General features: G+C 36.3%; 1 protein-coding gene across 6 annotated transcripts in view; it reads left to right on the top strand.

Annotated features, from left to right (window-relative positions):
- Window positions 1–19,466, top strand: part of RBM39 (RNA binding motif protein 39) — a 29,982-nt gene extending 10,516 nt beyond the window's left edge. For 5 of the 6 annotated variants that reach the window (XM_027620627.2, XM_027620629.2, XM_027620628.2 and 2 more), the window contains 11 exons: window positions 1,293–1,410; window positions 1,847–1,999; window positions 4,012–4,149; window positions 6,271–6,336; window positions 9,263–9,467; window positions 9,873–9,950; window positions 13,576–13,626; window positions 15,700–15,781; window positions 17,701–17,806; window positions 18,324–18,402; window positions 18,492–19,466. In XM_027620627.2, coding sequence (XP_027476428.1) covers window positions 1,348–1,410; window positions 1,847–1,999; window positions 4,012–4,149; window positions 6,271–6,336; window positions 9,263–9,467; window positions 9,873–9,950; window positions 13,576–13,626; window positions 15,700–15,781; window positions 17,701–17,806; window positions 18,324–18,402; window positions 18,492–18,592 — 1,122 coding nt within the window. In that variant the 5' untranslated portion in view covers window positions 1,293–1,347 and the 3' untranslated portion in view covers window positions 18,593–19,466. The remainder of the gene's footprint in view (window positions 1–1,292; window positions 1,411–1,846; window positions 2,000–4,011; window positions 4,150–6,270; window positions 6,337–9,262; window positions 9,468–9,872; window positions 9,951–13,575; window positions 13,627–15,699; window positions 15,782–17,700; window positions 17,807–18,323; window positions 18,403–18,491) is intronic. The other variant, XM_027620625.2, reaches the window with a different exon arrangement.
- The last annotated feature ends 2,097 nt before the right edge of the window (window positions 19,467–21,563 follow it).

Raw genomic sequence — 21,563 nt, 5'->3', positions numbered from 1 at the left:
GATGTGAAAACCTTAATGATTTTAAAAGCTCTTTTTTTGTAACCTAGAGCTTTTTTTACACTCTTTAATATTTACTCTTGTAAGAAAATCCCCTTTTCTCATTCTCTGGATGTAGTCTAGCTTTGTACCTCTGTTTTATACTTTGAAATTACCTGCTGATTTGCCAAGGAAATGTACCAGAATTTTGTAGGTGGAATATTTCAAAAGGACCTTCCTGAAAATGTCCAGAAATGTGGATAAGAGCATGTTTGTGCTTTTATCTTTAGGGTTTCACTTAGAACCTTAACCTTTAGTGATGGTTTTTAATAAGTAACATTAATAGGCACTTCTGTTTTTTTCCTTGAAATTCATGAAATTTTCATCTCATGCTTTTACTTGGGCACTTTAGTTTCCTCTGTATAATAATAAGGGCTCTTGATCTTCAAGGCTGTGTGTAAGAATGAATAAATTGAATCCCACTACTGGTATTTATTTAGATAATTTCCTGCTTTTCATTTTTGATTTGTATATGGGTATTGTTTCTGTATTTTATAACCATCAAGAAACATTGCTTTGGACACTAAATTTGTAGAGTGTAAGACTTGATAGAATAAACAACCACGATTCCATAGATCCATCTCAAATTTGTTAAATAAAATTCAGGGGAAAAATCAGAATAAAATAGTTCTCACCATCTCAAGTTGGTCATCTATGATTGTCAAACTTTATTTCACTTCATGGTCTTACGGTTTTGTTATGGAAAGTCATCCTTTCCACTAATTTGGACCATTCTGACATTGTAGCTAGTAAGTCGTTATTTTCTGTGACTATTCTTAAACTCTCAGGCTTCGGATTGGTCTTTTATTATTCTGCAGAAATTACAATTTGTAAGATTGAGATGCTAATGGACTTTTGTCCTGATACCATGTAAGATATAAGCAGAAGAAACGTTAAGTAACTATCTTGTTGAAGGAATTGAGTCACACTGAATTATTTTATGGACATTTTGTATAAATCTTGGTGAAAATGAGCTTGGGAGGGGCAGCTGGGTGGCTCAGACAGTTAAGTGTCTGCCTTCCACAGGTCATGATCACCTGGCACCCTGCTCAGTGGGCGGAGTCTGCTTCTCTCTTCCTCTGCCTCTTACACTGCTTGTGCACGTGCTTTCTCTCTTCCTCTCTCATAAATAAATAAAATCTTAAAATGGGCTTGGGAATAGTGACTATTTCCGGTAAAGTTTGTTTATTGAAAACGAACCTTATAAGGTTATTTTAAGAATATAGCTTATAAAGTTTATTTTTTGTTCCTGTTAGGGAACCTATTGATAATCTAACTCCTGAGGAAAGAGATGCAAGGACAGTTTTCTGCATGCAGCTGGCAGCAAGAATTCGGCCAAGGGATTTGGAAGAGTTTTTTTCTACAGTAGGAAAGGTAAGTTTTTAGTCTATTTCGGGAGGTCGAGTAAATGGGAATTGTGAACAATTTTTTAATTGTCAGTGTGCCTGGTTAAATTAGAGAATATTTAAACACCAAATCTTTTGACTTAGAAATCAGGGAAACTTTTGCGTAACATTTCTGTTTTGCCTCAGTTGGAAATTAATAGTGTTGGAATTAATAACTCATCACACACTCATCAAAAGTAGAAGTGGACTGACAAGTTCACTTACTTAAAACATTGGGGGGCACCTGGCAAGTTCACGCGGAGGAACATGCAACTCTTAATCTCTGGTCACGAATTCATGCCCCACTTTGGACATAGAGATTACTTAAAAGTACATAAACCACATATCAGTAAAATCCCTTTAATGGTTTATGGTGGACGGTTGCATAAACAGAAGCTTACGTTAAATGTGTGTCTTCTTTTTAGGTTCGAGATGTGAGAATGATTTCTGATAGAAATTCAAGACGTTCCAAAGGAATTGCATATGTGGAATTTGTTGATGTTAGCTCAGTGCCTCTAGCAATAGGATTAACTGGCCAACGTGTTTTAGGAGTGCCAATCATAGTACAAGCTTCACAGGTAATTATTTTCTTGGTTAGGAATTTGATTAGTGATCGTGCAAGGAACCCGTTGCTTAGTGTTACACTATAATGTCTTAAATAATCATTAATTTGAGTTAGATGTTCTCAGAACAGCTTTTTCTTTTAAACTTTGTCTTGGTTACTTTGATAATAGTATATTCTCAACATTCTGTTCTAATACAAATTGTAAATATCTATTTCATGGAAAAGACCTGAGAACTTGGTCTAGAATTTTATTGATTTGTGATAATTTATTGGTTGGGGATACAAGCATTTAATTAACATGTTTATCCTTTCTTTCAAATGGAGTGATTTTGACATTTTTTTAAGATTTTGAGACAGAGCGTGCGCACATGAGAGGGGGAGGGTCAGAGGGAGAAGCAGACTCCCTGCTGAGCAGGGAGCCCGATGGTGGTGTTTTCTGTTTAAAACGTCTTCTGTTTAATTTCTTTTTGCTGGTACTTTATTATATAGTAATCCAGTATTGCTTTTGGGAAATGAAATTAGCTTTAGTAATATTAGTTCATTTAAATGTGGAAAAATTGAGATGTATTTTATTATATGATAGTATTTTTAAGGTATCAGTAGCTATTTTTATTAAGACCATTATTGATATGTTACTGCTTGCTAGCTCAGGTGTTTTTTTAATGGAGAATATAGGATTTAAAGAATTTTTTTTTTTAAAGATTTTATTTATTTATTTATTTGAGAGAATGAGGGGGAGAGAGAGCATGAGAGGGGGGAGGGTCAGAGGGAGAAGCAGACTCCCCGCTGAGCAGGGAGCCCGATGTGGGACTCGATCCTGGGACTCCAGGATCATGACCTGAGCCGAAGGCAGTTGCTTAACCAACTGAGCCACCGAGGCGCCCAAGAATATTTTTGAACAACGCATAAAATAGTCATGTTGATAGCCTTCCAAACGACTGAAATAAGTACTCTGTAACTCCTCAGTAATCTGGTTACTTCATCAAACTTAAATGATACTATAAAGTTATGCACAAGCTTTGGAACCAGATCTGACTTTCCAGTTTTACTCACTGTTAATAAGCTGTATATAACAAATTGATCACGTTAGTAGGTTCTGTCATATCTAAAAGACAATAATAGGTCCTATTTAGTGTTTTAGAAGTATTTATCACTTGAATATATGTAAACAATAGGAGAGTAATCGTTAGGAAATGGGAAAAGTAGTTCCTTGATTCACTTCCTGCAATGGAGGATAAATTTAATAGTGTGTAGATTGGCCTGAAGAGGGCTGAGAATCCTCAAATGAGGTTTTGAATTCATTCAACTTTAACCTCCTTTGGACATAGATACTCAAAATTTCGCAATTTGTTAAGAAAAGGAGCTTATGGTAGAATATGAATTAATAACCATTACCTTTGAGAAAGACTTCTTTTGGAAAAAGTGACAGCTAAACTTGATGCTTTGCTTGATTGATTTTATATTGACAAAAAAGCCCCTTTATGGCAGCCAGCCAGTTGGTCTATACTGTACTTTGAGTAACAATGAATTTGAGAGTACATTAATGTTAATTAACGAATGTATTTACCAATTCCAGGAGACAGTCTTATTTTCCACATTTAGCATGTCTGATACCAGGATGCCTATCACTTAGATGGCATAGTGTACTTTCAGGATTGATTTCATTTTTTACATATGAAATGGAGTGTATGATTGCTTTATATATGACTTGCATATGCTTGTAAAACTTCTCTAAAGTTTTTTGTGGCAAAATATATCTTAAGTTGAATAAAATATTGAAGTTTTTGTTTAGAAAATTGGCATTGGAACCATTTTCTTAAAATTTTAATTCAGTGCCATTAATCACAGTCACATGTAAGTGGAATATTTGTCCTGTGTATGACTTACTAAATTTAGCGTAATTTCATTACTAACCTTTGGCATCACTAGTCATTAAGCAAACTCAAAGTGAATGGGATTTTACTATGATTAAAATGATTTGGATTAGTGCTGTGTGATGTGCATTTTGTCTTATCCAACTTATAGGCAGAAAAAAACAGAGCTGCAGCAATGGCAAACAATCTACAAAAGGGAAGTGCTGGACCGATGAGGCTTTATGTGGGCTCATTACACTTTAACATAACTGAAGATATGCTTCGGGGAATCTTTGAGCCTTTTGGAAGGGTAAGTGCCAATATCGTCAATGATCCTTAATAGGTTCTTATCTAAATATCACTGCATAATAATTCTGTATATCTACTTTGTCATGTTTCAGTGAGCTTAATAATAAGATGGGGAAGGGTGGTTCTGAAAGGGTTTTGTGGCATGGTAGATTAAGATAGTATCTCTGAAAGAAGGTAACATTTGAAGATAGAGAATCTGTTAGTGTTGTCATTCATAATGTTGCAGTGAAATGTATAGAGTATCAGAAGCAATCAATTTTTTCAAGTCAACATGAAAATATCCTGTGCATTTGGAACAAGAAATTTTTTTTTCTTGGTTGGGTCTTTGGGGCGATATATATTTTTTTTTAATGTACAGTCTACTTCTCCAATGTGGGTGCCTGAACTCATGGCCCCAAGATCAAGAGTTGCGTGCTCTTCTGACTGAGCAAGCCAGGTACCCCCTGTTGATGTTTTTTTGGATGCCTGTATTTTGTCTACTGAAGATTTAGGGGTAGGTAGAGAAGCTTCTTTATCTACTAAATTAAGGAGTTAGACTGTTTCTGTCCAATTGGTCCTCCTCTTAGCATGAACAGTTTATTTTAGAATAAATGTTAATACTAGTAAGTTGTAGTTTAAAAGATTCATTATGTGGCCATGAATAAAAATGTTGGTAACTCTTAAACTGTATCCACTACTACTCTTCATTGCCCTTGGATATACTTTTTCACTATTTCCATTCAACCCTTTTGTTAAACTGTTTGAAGAGTCAGTAATGGTAAAAGCTGGGTGTTGATTGTGGGTGTTTTATTAAATTCGAAGTATGCACACACTAGTGATGTACAAATGGTGTTCTTCTGTTTGTTTTTTTGGGTCAATCATCACAAAATTAATGCATTCCTGAAATTACCAGGACATGAAGAAATGTAGTACATCCATTCCGGAAAAATTTTTTTTTTAAGATTTTTTTTTTTATTCATTTGACAGAGGGGGATAGCACAAGCGGGGAGAGTGGCAGGGAGAGGGAGAATCAGGCTTCCAGCAGAGCAAGGGAAGCCCTATGTGGGAGTTGATCCCAGGACCCTGGGATCATGACCTGAGCAGAAGACAGTCGTTTAACCAGCTGAGCCACCCAGGCGCCCCCATGCTGTGTTTTAATTTTTCATGCTTTCTGTGTATGAACAGCTTTATTGAGATACTGTGATGTAAATAAACTATATACTTCACCTGCTTAAAGTGAACAATCCATTGCCTTTTAATGTGTTCACAGAGTTGTACATTGATAACTACAATCAGTGTTGATTTTATTAAGATTTTAAGATTTATGGGGCAGGGTTGGGGGGACCAGGGGGGAGAGAGAGAGAGAGCGCCTCAAGCAAGCTGAGCGTGGAGTACCATGCAGGACTTGATCTCTCAACCCCTGAGATGATCTGAGTTGAAACCAAGAGTCAGACATATAACTGTGCCACCCAGCCGCCCTTGTTTGTAAGATTTAGTTATTTTTTAAAGATTTTATTTATTTGTCAGAGAGCAAGTGCAAGCAGGGGGAGTGGCAGGCAGAGGGAGAAGCAGGCTCCCCACTGAGCAAGGAGTCTGATGCTAGACACTGGGATCATGACCTGAGCCGAAGGCAGATGATTAATAGACTGAGCCACCCAGGCGTCCCAGTATTTTTATTTTTAAGTAACCTCTACATCCACTGTGCAGCTTGAACTCAAAACCCAGAGACCAAGAGTCACATGCTCTACTGACTGAGCCAATCAAGTGCCCTATTTTAGTTATTCCAGCATCTTGGACAATTTATCATGTCTGGTATTATTGAGAATTAATGTTCAGTGTTTCTGGCATAATGGAAAGGAAACAATGTTAATTTTATTTCTAACACCTGATTGTAGTTCACAAGGGACCTCTGGTTTTTAGTGGTTTGTTTTTGAGGCAGAAGACTAAGATTGTACTTTTTTTCTTTCCTGCTCCACAGTGCAAACTTCTTGTTTGGGAATTATCTAGGCTTTCAGAAGTTCTTTTGGAAGTGAGGGGTTGTGATGGTTTTTGTTTTTAGGGGGAGAGACTTTAAATCATACTTCAAGGAATAATATGCTTTTGCTTCCTCCTTTGCACTTAACATAATTGTTTTTATTTTTAGATTGAAAGTATCCAACTCATGATGGATAGTGAAACAGGCCGATCTAAGGGATATGGATTTATTACGGTAAGCATTACCATTATTAACATTGTGACTTAAAGGTTTGATTGGTTGACTTTAAGGTTTTAGATCAAAGTACCATAGTAAAACTTGATTAGTTATTGATAGTGGGTAAGGGTTAATATTTTTGAATGGTTTAAATTGGTTTGCCTTTAGTAGCCATGTTTACGAAATGTTGCCGTTTAGCCAGTTTTCTATTATCCTCAGTTTGCATAGCTAAGTTGCCATGTAATTGAAATTTATGAACCCATTATGAGTTCTTTGGTCTGTAATATTTTTATGATATGATTTTGTCAGTTGAAAGTGTCTTCATACTCTGTTTTACTTAAAATTGCTATTATATGTATGCATCTCGCAACCACAATCAGAATTAGTTTATTGAATAAGTGTTTTTGGGGGGGTCCGGGGTGGCCCAGTTGGTTAAGCATCTGGCTCTTCATTTCAGCTCAGGTCCTGATCTCAGAGTCCTGATACCTAGTGCTGCATTGGGATCTGCACTGGGCATGGAGTCTGCTTGAGATTCTCTCTTCCTCTCCTGCTGCTCCTCCCGATGCTCACACATGTGTGCTCTCTCTAAATAAATAAGTAAATGAAATCTAAAAAGTTCGTGGCTAACCTTTGCAGCCCATTCCCTGATGAGTTAGGTGGCAGCTGGAATAACTGAATGGAGGTGCCCCTTTATTTTTTTTATTTTTAAGCTTTTTTTTTAAAGATTTTATTTATTTATTTGAGAGAGAGAATGAGAGATAGAGAGCACGAGAGGGAAGAGGGTCAGAGGGAGAAGCAGACTCCCCGCTGAGCAGGGACCCTGATACGGGACTCGATCCCAGGACTCCAGGATCATGACCTCAGCCTAAGGCAGTCGCTTAACCAACTGAGCCACCCAGGCGCCCTGGAGGTGCCCCTTTAAAAGTAAACCCTATTTATGTTTCTAATTCCCAGTGCAATTCAATTACATAATAGCAGTTTTTTGAATGTTTCCTGTTAGAACTTTGGAAGGTTCTGAAATAAATAAAATAATAAATCTTCAAAAAAAAGTTATATAATTGTATTATATCCAAATTTGGCACCTGATTGCTTCACTAGGTTAGACATCTGACTTGATCTCAGCTCAGGTCATGATCTCAGGATCGTGAGAGCCAGCTCTGCGTTGGGCTTCACACTGGGCATGGAGTCTGCTTGAGATTTTCTCTCTCCCCCGCCTCCTCTCTCAAAAAAAAAAAAAAATATGTTTTTTAGTGATAAAACTTTTTTTGGTCATTGGGATTTTCATCTTTATATACTGGTGAAAGAAAAGTTTATAAAACTGTTAATAACTTAAAAAAAAAGATTTTGTGAGTGAGAGGGAACGGGGAAGAGGGAGGGAGAAGCCAACTTCCCCACTGAACAGAAAGCCCAGCTTGGGGCTCATTCCCAAAACTACGGGATCATGACCTGAGCCAAAGGCGATGCTTAACCCACTGAGCCACCCAGGTGCCCCAATACCATTTTGTTCCTAATAACATGAGTGTGGTTCTTTTCCTTTTTCCTCAAAATGGTGTGGTCAAAGGATTTTACACATAACTTGTATTAAATTGAATATTTTACCATGTGTTACCTAAAGTAGTTTTTTTTTTTTAAGATTTTATTTATTTGAGAGAGAGAATGAAAGAGAGCATGAGAGGGAAGAGGGTCAGAGGGAGAAACAGACCCCCTGCTGAGCAGGGCGCCTGATGTGGGACTCGATCCTGGGACTCCAGGATCATGACCTGAGCCGAAGGCAGTCGCTTAACCAACTGAGCCACCCAGGCGCCCTACCTAAAGTAGTTTTTTATCAAGTCGTGATCCCAGGGTCCTGGGATTGAGTCCCGCAGTGGGCTCCCTGCTCAGCGGGAAGCCTGCTTCCTTTCCCACTCCCCCTGCTTGTGTTCCTGCTCTCACTGTCTGTCAAATAAATAAAATCTTAGAAAAAAAAAGAAAGGAATACTTCGCAAAGCATTTTAATAAAAACATTTTTTTTAAAGATTTTATTAGAGAACAAGCAGGGGAAGGGGCAGAGGGAGGGGCATAGAGAGAAGCAGGCTCTTTGCTGGGTGGGGCTCAATCCCAGGACCCTGGGGTCATGACCTGAACCAAAGGCAGGTGACACTTAACCGACTGAGCCACACAGGTGGCCCTATTAAAAACATTTTTAATATTAACTGTGTGTGAACTATTAGCTATGATTTAATGGTCTGTGTACAAAGCTAGATTATTTAAATTTACATGTTGCTGTGTGTTGGTAAATGTAAGTATCCGTAATTTTTCCTCTTTGAATAAGAGAAAATGTTTTGAATCATACTGATGAAAGATTGAGCAATGGGATTCCTGGGAGTATTTTTTTTCCCATTAAATGAAAATCAGTGTGCAACTAAGTTTGTGTTTGCATCCTGGGAATTAAGAATTTTCACAATTTAGGGGCGCCTGGGTGGCTGAGTTGGTTAAGCGACTGCCTTCGGCTCAGGTCATGATCCTGGAGTCCCCGGATCGAGCCCCACATCGGGCTCCCTGCTCAGCAGGGAGTCTGCTGCTCCCTCTGACCCTCCCTCCCCCCTCTTGTGCATGCGCGCTCTCTCTCTCTCTCTCTCTCTCTCAAATAAATAAAAGCTTAAAAGAAAAAGTGTTCTGATGTTAGAAAAATTACTTTACATATTAAGATTTTGTATTTCCAAATATAGATGTCGTTGTTTGGTAATATCTTGCTGTTCAAACCATCACTTTAGCAAAACTGATTTGAATGAGCTTGTGGACTGATCATATAGGTTATATTACTTAAAGCTAGAAATTTCCACTTATCCACCCAGTTGTATAATTATTGAATAGACTAGACTTATAAGTAACCATTTTTTTACCTTAGGTATATATGTGAACTAACATACTGGACTTTTTACTTTCACCCCTCTCTCAATTACAGTTTTCTGACTCAGAATGTGCCAAGAAGGCTTTGGAACAACTTAATGGATTTGAGTTAGCAGGAAGACCAATGAAAGTTGGTCATGTTACTGAACGTACTGATGCTTCCAGTGCTAGCTCATTTTTGGACAGTGATGAACTGGAAAGGACTGGAATTGACTTGGGAACAACTGGTCGTCTCCAGTTAATGGCAAGACTTGCAGAAGGTAAGTTTTTCCATGTGTTGTGAATGATTTATTGTGGATATGGTAATGGAAAGCTAACACTCACAGACTAATAAATGAAAAAATAATTTTTTCTTATTTTGGAGTTGACCTTATCCTTGGGTGGTATATGCAGTTTCATAGATGAGGTTACTTTTCTTAAGGTTCTAATGGAATCTGCTTTATGGTGGTGCTTCTTGAGTGCCACAGCATACATTATAGGATTCTTTTTGCTTTTTTTAATAATTATATTCTCATACTTAATAAACTTAGTTTCCAGTATTATACCATGTCCTGCTTGTAAATACTTCTGGTGAAGTGACTTTGGTAGTAGTAGTAACCCAGAAAATTGGGGGTTTTTTTGCCCTTACCATGGTAAGGACTATAAGATCTATTTCTTTTACACAGGTACAGGTTTGCAGATTCCACCAGCAGCACAGCAGGCTCTACAAATGAGTGGCTCTTTGGCATTTGGTGCTGTGGCAGGTAGGAATTGAATCTTTTCTAATTTGAAATCGTTTTTTCACCTAATTCGAAAATTTGCCAAATTTTTGTATTTAAAAGGACTTACTGAGAATTCAATTCATAAGTACTTTTTAGCCTGTAAATTTGAAGGAAATGGAGATAGAGACTGGAAGTATTCACTAATAATAATAGGCTATCGGCATTTTTTTTGAACACTACATACTATTTTTTAGTTAGCCTGTTAGACCTTTTTAAATATATGACTTTTCTTAAACACCAAGTTTATATTGTTTCAAAAAATGTTTCTTTATAAATGTTTGAGTTGAGAAAACTATCAGGGGCCTTTAAAATGATTACAGTATCAAGAGTGCAAAGAAAACTGCTTTCTTCTACAGGGTATTTTGAGATTTTCTCTTAGGGTAATGGGAGCTCCTGAAGAGGGCAGGAAAATAGAGAAGTGATGGTTTATTACAGTTGTGTAACAAGGGGTTTAGTTTATGAAACACTGTTTTCATTATGGCTTAAGTACCTCAAATCTGCTTTTATAAACCTTGATGCTAACCCAGATCTATGAGCTAGGGTAGCATTTAATTTTGAAATGTTGAGGACCTTGCTTTTAGAACATCTAAGAAGAGCCATTTGTATTTTGGACCTTGGAAGACAGGGACTATATATCCCAAGAAAGTATGGCACTTTGTATTAATGAATTTTATCTATAAAGAGGGCACGTTCTGCATGGAGCACTGGGTGTTATATGCAAACGATGAATCATGGAACACTACATCAAAAACTAATGATGTAATGTATGGTGATTAACATAATAATAAAAATAAAGTGAGACTCTTGACAGTCTAAGACCACAGTACTGCATCTGAATATACAATAAAGGTCCATGTGGTTGATTCATGATTTCAATTTAAATCAAAAGCTCATTAATTAAAGGAGAGGATCATTTTTGCTTTTATATTTTGTTATTAAGAGAAGGGCCCTTTCAGTGTTTTCTTTTTAGTGGATGTCTACAAGTTTGTGAGTAAGTTTAGAAAATCTGCCTTTTGTGTTTTTGTGTTTCACCTGTCAGATTATATTATTTATTTTGAAATCTGATAGGTATTTATAAAACTTCTGAAAAAACTGGGGCGCCTGGGTGGCTCAGTGAGTTAAGCATCGGTCTCTTGATTTCAGATTAGGTCATGATCTCAGGGTTGTGAGATCCAGCCCCACCTCGTAGTCAGGCTCCACAGTGGGCATGGAGTGAGCTTGAGATTCTCTCCACCTCTCCCTCTGCCCCTCCCACTCATGCTGTTTTTTTCTCTCTCTCAAATAAATAAATCTTAAAAAATGTTCAGATAAAACCATGCTAGTTTATCCTTATGGGGAGAAAATCATAACCATTAATGGATTTCTGTATTTTCTTTTGTCACTGGGTAACTCCCCCAAGTATCACTAAATAGTTTTGACTTTATAAGTATTAGATATTTAATTTCTTGAGTGACCAAATAGCCAAGAATGCCACTTGATATAATCAAAGACATGTAAGGAACCCATCCCTTCCAGAAATGTAACTCAGTCTGTCGTTTTAAACTTGCTATTTAAATCTGAAAACTGTAGCCTCCTATTACTTCCCATTGTTCAGATCATTCTTTTAATAATTTAGAAAATGCTTGTTTATCATATTCTAGGTATTTCACTAGAGGCTAGTGAGTATTTGTCAGCTGTCTTCAGGGATTTGGTGTAGTAACATAGGATTCGTTTCTAAACAGTCTTATGTTATATCCTGGGTGCGGTATCAAATATGTTGATTCAGTGTTCTTCATAAACAATATCTTCATCTAATTGAAGATTTTTGAAAGTTAGACCTTACTACTTAGCCTTTACTTTCTGATGCACGATGTATGGCTACACCTTGGGCACACTTAACTGTGCAAGTTTATACTTAAGGTGGGCTGATTGTGATCAACTAGAATTCTACAAAGGTGAATGTGGATTGGTTAAAATAGCCAGTTATCTGTATTTTTTTATATTCACCCTTATTAGCATTTATTGAGATGATTATATAAAGTTTGATTCTGTCTTAAACTTCCTATATATTGCTATTGCTTAATCACCCAAGTTTTAGGTAAATATTTACATAAACTCAGTGTTTTTCTCCAGATAGTCATCATTGAAACCTTACTTTTTGTTAAAAAGGTGTAAATTGCTGAGTGTTAATGTGTCCAAAGCCCTTTCTCCTAAGTTCTTTAAAGCTGCTTTTAAAACCAAGGGTGAGTCATCACTCCATGCACTTTATTTTGGAAATTTAACAAGTTGTTTCTAAGAGAGATTCCGATGAAACCTATGCTCTGTTTCCTAACTTGTCACAAATGACCTATAAAGTCATTTTTGAAATCTTGATAGTTACTTACATACCTTTAAAATACCGTGGATTTTTTTAAGTTTTCATTTATTAAACTCTACATCCAATGTGGGGCTCGAACTCACAACCCTGAGATCAAAAGTCCTGTGCTCTTCTGACTGAGGCAGCCAGGCATCCCATAGGATAGGTTTTTTATAGCTATACCTTTTTTCCTATTGTATGGAAAGAAAAGATAAATTGGGTTATAATTTAAGGTTTGACAGTGTTTCTATGGTCCTATCTTCATGTGCCTTCAGAATATACCAGTTACATTTCTTCATCTCCCTCATACACCAGTTTTGAGCACTTAGGAACCAGGTGTTTTTTTATCCCAGCATAACTGGGGGTACCGATCCCTTTTCCTTTTTGCCGCCCCCCCTTAAGTTTTTAAGTAATCTCTACATCCATTGAGGGGATTGAACTCAGAACCCTGAGATCAAGTTGCACTGTCCACTGACTGAATAAGCCAGGTGCCATTTTTAATTTTTTTTCTGTACTCAGCAAGACACCCAGATGATAAAAGTGTTGCAATTGAATCACATGTTAATGAAAATTAGGTTACTGGATCTAAACAGTTTTTATATTGTGTATTTTTATAATTTTAAACTTCAAGCTAGCACAATGACATTTTGTTCTTTTATTTACACTTGTTGCAGTGCCAAGCAACTTTCTGTTAACTTGCCTTCCAGTGGAGAATTTAATGATTATATACGGGGAAATATATTGGTAAAAATCTCCATTCTGTTTTTAATAGTGACTAGATGATTAAATTCTTCTTGTATTTCATAGATTATAGTAAAGTTGGTTAAAGTTTATTCCTGCTTCATTAAATTTCCGTACTGTGCCAGGAAACCAGACCTAATTAAACTGTCATCTTCTCGGCCAGAGTTGAATATCCCAAGTACTTGGAATTGAATTCTCAAGATCAGGGTTTTCATGGATTTTCTGACCGGTGTGCTTCCCTTTCCCCATTTCCCATTATTCCCATGTGAAGGGTAGTATAGTGCAATACATAGGAGTTGTGGAAGAGTACTAGAAGTAGGGAGACAGAGGCATAAGTAAGTTTCCTAGGATAGGAGGAAAGAAAAAGGCCCCAAAGCCTTGTCAATGAGGAATGGGGAAGGAGGTTTGGCTGCCAGGTTTTACTATAAGTTTATTTTTATAAACCCTGCTATGTAGTCCTCTTTTATTAATGCTTTCCTGACATTTACCCTGTTAGTTGAGGCTCTTCATTGTTCCTGCACTGAGCTGTAGAATTCTCTTTTGTTATAGATTTGCAAACAAGACTTTCTCAACAGACTGAAGGTGAGTTGAGCTTTTTATTTGTCTTTGAAATAGATGTCAATGTAGCAAGACATAGTGTTTATTATATCACTTGTTACATTTTGTATTTTGGATTGTTTTTGAAGAATGACTAGTATGGTGTATATACAGTAAGCCATCTATTAATGTATATTTCAGTTGGCTTAATCCCAATCATTATGACTCTGGATTAAAATCAAAATTTGCATGTGCATTTCTTTGCTTTAGTTTGCTTAGAATTATTTTTAGTCTTGTATGCTTATCTTTGTGTTCTGATTGTTAGTTTTATATAGAAGTCAGAAAATGGAATTTGTTGTTCTAATACACAAATCTTTCAGGAGTCTGAACTTAATGAACGTAAGGTTAAGGACTCCAACTTCAGTGATATGTATTAATAGTACCAAGCAATGAGACAACTACCCAGAACTAAATTGCATGCATATTTCAAAGATTGAAATAGTTATTTCTAAAGTAGGCTATTTTTTATTTTTGATTACCAAATTTCTGCTGTTTGTTTAGAGCATTTTGCTCTTGAGCTAATTCAGTATCCATCTTTCATAGGTTTTAATTAAAAGTTTAGGAGAATGATTCTACATGAAAACGTCTGCCATGTTCCTTGATAGGAATTAAATGTGTATTTTAATTTTTTTCCAGCAAGTGAGACAGTTACACTCAAACCTTTTTTTCGCAGATTTTGAAAAGTATAACTAGTGGAATTTTCTGTTAGCTATATTTCTATGCTGAATTTATTGTGTTCTGCATTCATCTAGGTTTAGCTGGACTGTTCCTATCAGATATTCTTAAAATTTTTTTTAGTATTCCTAATTCATTTAAGAAAATGGAAAAAATAAAGTACTCCTCAGTTGTTTTATAATGACCTAGTGTTTATTTTCAAGAATACTTCCATTTGTTTATGATAAAGTACACAGTGGGCCTCATTTTCATATTCATTGTAACATAAACATCATACATCTTTACCTTTTCTGAATGGAATATGACATCTGTTTGCTTTTTTAGCATTTATGTTTTAATACAAAGGTTCATGAAAGAAAAAACTTTATTGAAGTAATAAAGGGTCAAAACACTTGTAATTTTAACAGAATAATTTTTTATGATGTATTTCATGCATGGCCCTAATTTTTATTCAGTGAAATAATTTGTGATATTTCCTCAGGTGATTGTTAATTTTAATTACCATAATTTCTAATGCGCTGTTTTATCCTTAGCTTTGTTTATTGTTATATATTGGAATGAAATTTGGTCAAATAAAATGATTACGGTGAGTTCTGTAACAGCTACTGGTAATGTTCTGTGAATCATATAAAAGCAATGGGGCAGCTGTGTTGGACAGTGCTCTCACTTCAAACCTAAAACCAGTATGGCTTTAAAATGTTCCTTCTGGATATTAGTGTCTAGTAGTTTTTTATTTTTAATAGTGAATATTATAATATAGATATATGCTATTTTTAGTGTTTCTTGTGCTATGACAGACCTAGTCATTTAAAAAATATTCATTTGATTTTGAAATAGGGTTTATATTCGTGGGATATTAAACTGTAAATGGTTGGATGGTTTTCTGCATCTTCTCTTAATCCTTTTATAATGTTTATTTAAAAGAAAATATGTAACTATATTCATGGGCAGAAACCTAAGAAAAGATTGTATTTTCATCATCCCCTGTTTCTTGGGGTTAGTATAAACTCAAGCAGTTATACAAAGTCAGTCATTTATTTTATCCTTTACCTTTCTGGATTGATTTGTACTGATATTTGTCTAATTGAATTTTGATCACGTAAAGTTTAATTAACCTTCTAAAGATAAAATTTCCAACTCAGTTAAGATTGGCTATTTCAAATGTTAGGTTGCTTCAGTTTCCTGGCAACTCAAATTGGGTATCGTTAAACACTCCGATCACACTATTAATAAGTAAGGTAAATTAGGGAAGTGACTGACTATCCTAATTTCACAGTTGCGATTTAGTGGGGTTTTTTTTTTATTTTATTCATCAGGGTTATTCTAATGCATTTTCCATGAAACTAATTTCTCTCTCTCTCTCTTTTTTTTTTTTTTTTTTAGCTTCGGCTTTAGCTGCTGCTGCCTCTGTTCAGCCTCTTGCAACACAGTGTTTCCAACTTTCTAACATGTTTAACCCTCAAACGTAAGTAAGGGTATACCAGTGACACTTGAACAATGTGGGGATTACCAGTGCAGATTGCTGCCTGCACAGTCGAAAATCCGTGTGTAAATTTTGACTCACCCTAAAACTTAACTGCTAACGGCCTACTGTTGACTTAAAGCCTTACAATAACAAACAGATAATAAACGTGTCTCTTGTATGTTACATGTCTTCTGTAGTGCATTCTTACAATAAAGTTAAAGAAAATCTTAGAGCAACTACATTTATAGTGCTGTACTGTATAGGTGGACTTGTGCAGTTGAAACCCATGTTGTTCAGTGGTTAACTGTACTGTGAAAGTATTAATATTCAGCTTTTCTAAGTTAACATTTTGGATGCTTCAATATATTTTACAGTTCAAATAGTAAACAACAGTTTTCATCCTTTTAGGGTATTTTAATGACTTTTTTTATTGCTAAATCCTTTGGGTATGTTTGTAAGATTGGAAATGAAGTAAAAGGTATGCAGATTTTGTTTACCAATTAGTAGTTTTCTCAGAAGTTTTGTATCAGTGTTTATCACTTGTAGTTTACATACCTTATGTTGCATTAGTTTCAGGCTCATAACAGTTCTTCAATTCTACACCTTATGCTTTGCTCACTATAGGTATAGCTTACCATCTGTCACCATATAAGGCTATTACAGTACATTGACTATATTCCCTATCCTGTTCTTTTCATTGTTTTTGACATACTATTTCCTTAACTGAAAGCCTGTACTTCCCACTCCCCTTCACCCATTTTACCCAGACCCTCCTCCCCTCTGGCAGTCACCATTTTGTTCTCTGTTTATGGGTCTGTTTCTGCTTGTTTTGTTTGTTCGTATGTGTATTTGTGTTTATTTCTATTGTCAGTTTACTCTGTTACCAGTTCTTGGCTTTGAAATTTTAATACTATTTTAATCTTTTATAGGAGAAGAGGATCTTTTTAAATATTCTTCTTAGATTAATGCAGGCCAGGAATTAGGAATTTCTCTTTCCTAATGCCTAGGCACAATGATTAGAATGCCATTTATTTATCAGTCCAAACTCTTCTGTTTTGTTATAATACATTCTGAGGTAAATGTAGATACCTGTTGAGTTGATTGGATAAATGAACCATTATATATATATAAAACATACTTACGTTTTATATAATAATATGTTACATGCTGTTTGCATTGTTTATATTAGTTCATGGTTTACCAAAGAAAGAGAGCCTTGGATTCTTGTGTTCTTTTGGTAACACCAAAAGAAAATTTTTTTTTTTCTTTAAGATTTTATTTGTCAGAGCGAGCACAAGCAGGGGGAGCGGCAGACGGAGAAGCAGGCTCAATGAGCAAGGAGCCTGACGTGGGACTCCATCCTAGGATCCTGGGATCATGACCTGAGCCGAAGGCAGATTCTTAACCCACTGAGCCACCCAGGTGTCCGGAAAACACCAGATTCTTTAGTTAGCTTTATCTGGGAAATGATAAACTGCTGGTATATGAAATTTGATATATGTCAATAAGTACTTTAAATGTTAATTTAGAGTTAAGAAATTCATAAGCTGGGATGCCTGGGTAGGTCAGTTGATAATTGTCTGACTTTGGCTCAGGTCATGATCTCAGGTTCCTGAAATCAAGCCTGGCGTGGTGGACTCCACAATCAGTGGGGAGTCTGTCTCCCTCTCCCCCTACTCACGTGCACACACACGCCAGCTCTTTTCTCTAAAATAGTCTTAAAAAAAGAAATTCATAAGCATTGTTCGAAATGGTGCCTTACCTTGTTTTTGATTTTCTCCAGTGCACTACATTATTAACATCAACAAGTTTTAAATTAATTAAATGAATTCATATTTAAAATATTTTTATACAGATGAGTATGTAACATTATATAAGTTTGAATGGTGTCTAACAGACCTTAATATTTTTTTGTACAGAGAAGAAGAAGTTGGATGGGATACAGAGATTAAGGATGATGTGATTGAAGAATGTAATAAACATGGAGGAGTTATTCATATTTATGTTGACAAAAATTCAGCTCAGGTATTTTATTTTTTTTCCCTAAAGCCAGAAAAGTTTAATCTGCCCTTTATGTACCTCACTTCAGGTGTTGTGATAACTAATAAAGATATGAGGTTGTTACTCTTTTATGACAGCCTTCACACATACTTGGGGCAGATTACCACTGTCCCAGGAAGTTGTTTTGTTTTTTAATTCTGAAAGAAATTTTAACATAGTGACTGACTATATATCCTCCAACATAAGGACAGTCCTCTAATAAATGAAGATTAGACCAGGCCATTGTGTAGCAGTGTTGCTGGTTAGTGTTGAAAGTTTGGCATGAAATCTAGCATCTTGATTCATTCTTCATCTGCTTTCAAGTCATAGAAAAAAAATATAACAAGTTTGGGGAGGATAAAATGATTTCAGTAAAATTCTAGGTGTACATGTTAGTTAGCTAATAAAACAAGTATTTGGTTATAGAGCTCTGAGGGTTTTTTTTTTCAGGCAATTTGTAAAAATTGTATACCGCCCTTATCTTTTTGTCATTGTATTTCAGGGCAATGTGTATGTGAAGTGCCCATCAATTGCTGCAGCCATTGCTGCTGTCAATGCATTGCATGGCAGGTGGTTTGCTGGTGAGTTTGATCTGTTTTCCTGAGTGATGATTATGAAAGATGTAATTTAAGTGAAAATGCTAAACCCTCGTATCTGTTTCTTTCAACAGGTAAAATGATAACAGCAGCATATGTACCTCTTCCAACTTACCACAACCTCTTCCCTGATTCTATGACAGCAACACAACTACTGGTTCCAAGTAGACGATGAAGGAAGATATAGTCTCTTATGTACATAGCTTTTTTTCTTTCTTGAGAATTCATCTTGAGTTATCTTTTATTTAGATAAAAATAAAGAGGCAAGGGTCTACTGTCATTTGTATACAATTCCTGTTACCTTGAAAAAATAAAACTGTTAACAGGAATGCAGTGTGCTCATTATCCCTAACTAGCAAATCCCACTGTATACAAAGCTGTTCTCTTGTTCTGCCTTTTAAATGTACATGTAGAAATTTACATTAAGGATCTATAGGAATAGCTCTAGGGGGGAACAAATGTGCTTAATGTAAAAAGGCAGACAGGGATGTAATTATGTTTTTAATGTTTCAGAAGCCTAACTTTTTACACAGCAGTTACATTTCACGTTTCACTAATGTTGATACTTGGCTAATGGTTTAGCAGATTCTGGAGTACACATTTAGTGTATGGAAATTCAAGACAGCTAAAGGGCTGTTTGATTAACATCTCATCTTGCATCGTGATCAATTGGCAAGAAAAGGAGTTTTCAAGATTACATTTCTGGATAGTATCTTTTCAATTAATGTATCTGTAAAAGTTTCTTTGTAAATATTATGTGTTCTGGTGTGTCTAAGATTCCAAACAAAATGATCCCTGCATTTCCTCAAGATGTTTAGTGACAGTCTGGTAAGCAAAGCAGTCTGAGCAAGAAATAGGAAATGCAGAAATAGGTTTTGTCTGGTTGCATATAATCTTTGCTCTTTTTAAGCTCTGTGAGCTCTGAAATATATTTTTGGGTTACTTCAGTGTGTTTGACAAGACAGCTTGATATTTCTATCAAACAAATGACTTTCATATTGCAACAACCTTTGTAAGAACCACTCAAATAAAATTCTCTTAAAAAGGCCACAGGAAATCTTCATTTTTGAAATGTTTTAAAGTCATAGAAACTTCAAAGTTAGAATATTAGTTTCTTTGACTTTTAGTAGTTATTCAAGACTTGCTTCTTGGGGAAAATTCTTAAGTGTGCAGAGTCTGGGAAGACTGTTGCCCTCAAGTTGTCTCTGTATATTCCTCCATTTCACTATATCTTAGCACTGTACTTATTAGGGTAATGTATCAAAATCTTAGGGATTTTCTAACAAGAAAACCAAACAAATCCACCCAGGCCTTAAACGTGGGTGTTTTTTTTAAGGGCATCTCTGAAAAAATGTTTGTTTAAATACCAGACAAAATGGTTTAAGTTCAAGCATTTAACGGATTTCCCAAATTGATTTAGCTGCATTTGTTACTTTACTAAGAAATTTGAGCTTTAACTGCATTTGGGCAATGAGTCATTTATATTCTGAACTCTGCTTCAAGTCTGTATCTACCTTGAGCCTTTTGAGTAGGCATTGTTGCTCCTACTGGAATGGTTAACTTTTCAGTATTGACTTCCTCACCTCTTTCTACTCTATTTCTTAGTGTTAAGGCACAAATTTTACAGGTTTATTCTTATGTCAAGATACTCAGTTAAATTTGGAGGCATTTTTTTATGCCAACCCTTTTGATGGATAGTTAAAATTGCTTAAATTGCTTCAGTTATTGAACCTAAAGAAAATTTTCAAGATTTGAGTTTTTCTCTTTTTTAAAGATGTTTTTTTATTCATGAGAGAGAGGCAGAGGGAGAAGCAGGCTCCCAAGAAGCAGGGAGCCCGATGCGGGACTCAATCCTAGGACTCTGGGATCATGACCTGAGCTGAAGGCAGACGCTTAACCATCTGAGCCACCCAGGCGCCCTCGAGTTTATTTTTCAACAATAGGCAGCAGTGTTGTTTGGGGCAGACTTACGTCAACATTTTTTCTTGCCAGAATATCTCCTAGTATCTTCGTAATTAAATTTATTTTTATTTTTTTTTAAGGATTTTATTTGACAGAGACACCGAGAGCAGGAACACAAGCAGGAGGCGGAGTGGGCGAGGGAGAAGCAGGCTTCCCGCAGAGCAGGGAGCCTGATGCGGGGCTTGATCCCATTACCCTGGGATCATGACCTGAGCCAAAGGAGACGCTCAACGAATGAGCCACCCAGGCGCCCCTAAATTTTATTTTTTTAAAGATTATTAGCACATGAGGGGGGAAAGTCAGGGGGAGAAGCAGACTCCCTGCTGAGCAAGGAGCCTGATGTGGGACTCGATCCTGGGATTCCAGGATCATGACCTGAGCCGAAGGCAGTCACTCAAACCAACTGAGCCACCCAGGCACTCCTAAATTTTTTATTCTTGATAAACGTCCTATCTGCTTTGTTCTGTCATTTTCCAGGGAGCTGGGCCAGCAAAGATGAATGTTAAAAAGAGGTGGCAAAAGAAAATTTCCCCACTGCCACAGAATGAAATTTGGGTTGTAAATGATATTAAAGCAAATGTAATAAAAGCAACGAATAGTGTGACAAAATAAATGAATTCTCAGTGAATCTTAACAGGTAATCCATTCCTGAGAGAACATCCCACTCTGGGAAATCTAGCTGTTGTAGCTATTCTGGTAGTGTCCTCATGACCCCCCCAAATATGCCAGCGTAGTTTATGTCCATCATAACATTACCATTTTCCTTGAGGGGCAATGCAGTTTAAAGCACAATCTGTCAAGGGCTGTGTGGCCAGAGTAGGGGAGAGGCACTTGTCCTTATTACAAGGAACCTACCTTAGGAACCCAATTAACAGAATTGTATGTGGGGGGTTGGGTCATTTTATACAACTGACATCATGGATGGCTGGTTAGAAAATTGGGAGGTTTATGCCATTAAGCTATATTGTGTCAGTTTGTTTCCCAGTGGATGGTTCTTTTTCTGCTTACGTCTGCACAAAACCTGAAGGATGAACATATCTTTGGAAATGAGACTTGGGTTAACACTACCTTTTGCAGTGCAACTTTGAGGAAATCTAGACTTAGTTCTTCACCTTTAAAATGGTGAGAACAGCATCAACCTTATGGGGCTGAATAACAAGAGTTTATTAGAATCTACACAAAGT

This window comes from Zalophus californianus, chromosome 8 (assembly GCF_009762305.2).
Source record: "Zalophus californianus isolate mZalCal1 chromosome 8, mZalCal1.pri.v2, whole genome shotgun sequence".
NCBI classification, from domain to species: domain Eukaryota; kingdom Metazoa; phylum Chordata; class Mammalia; order Carnivora; family Otariidae; genus Zalophus; species Zalophus californianus.
The sequence above is the reverse complement of the archived record's forward strand: the minus strand, read 5'-3'. Positions and strand labels throughout refer to the sequence as shown.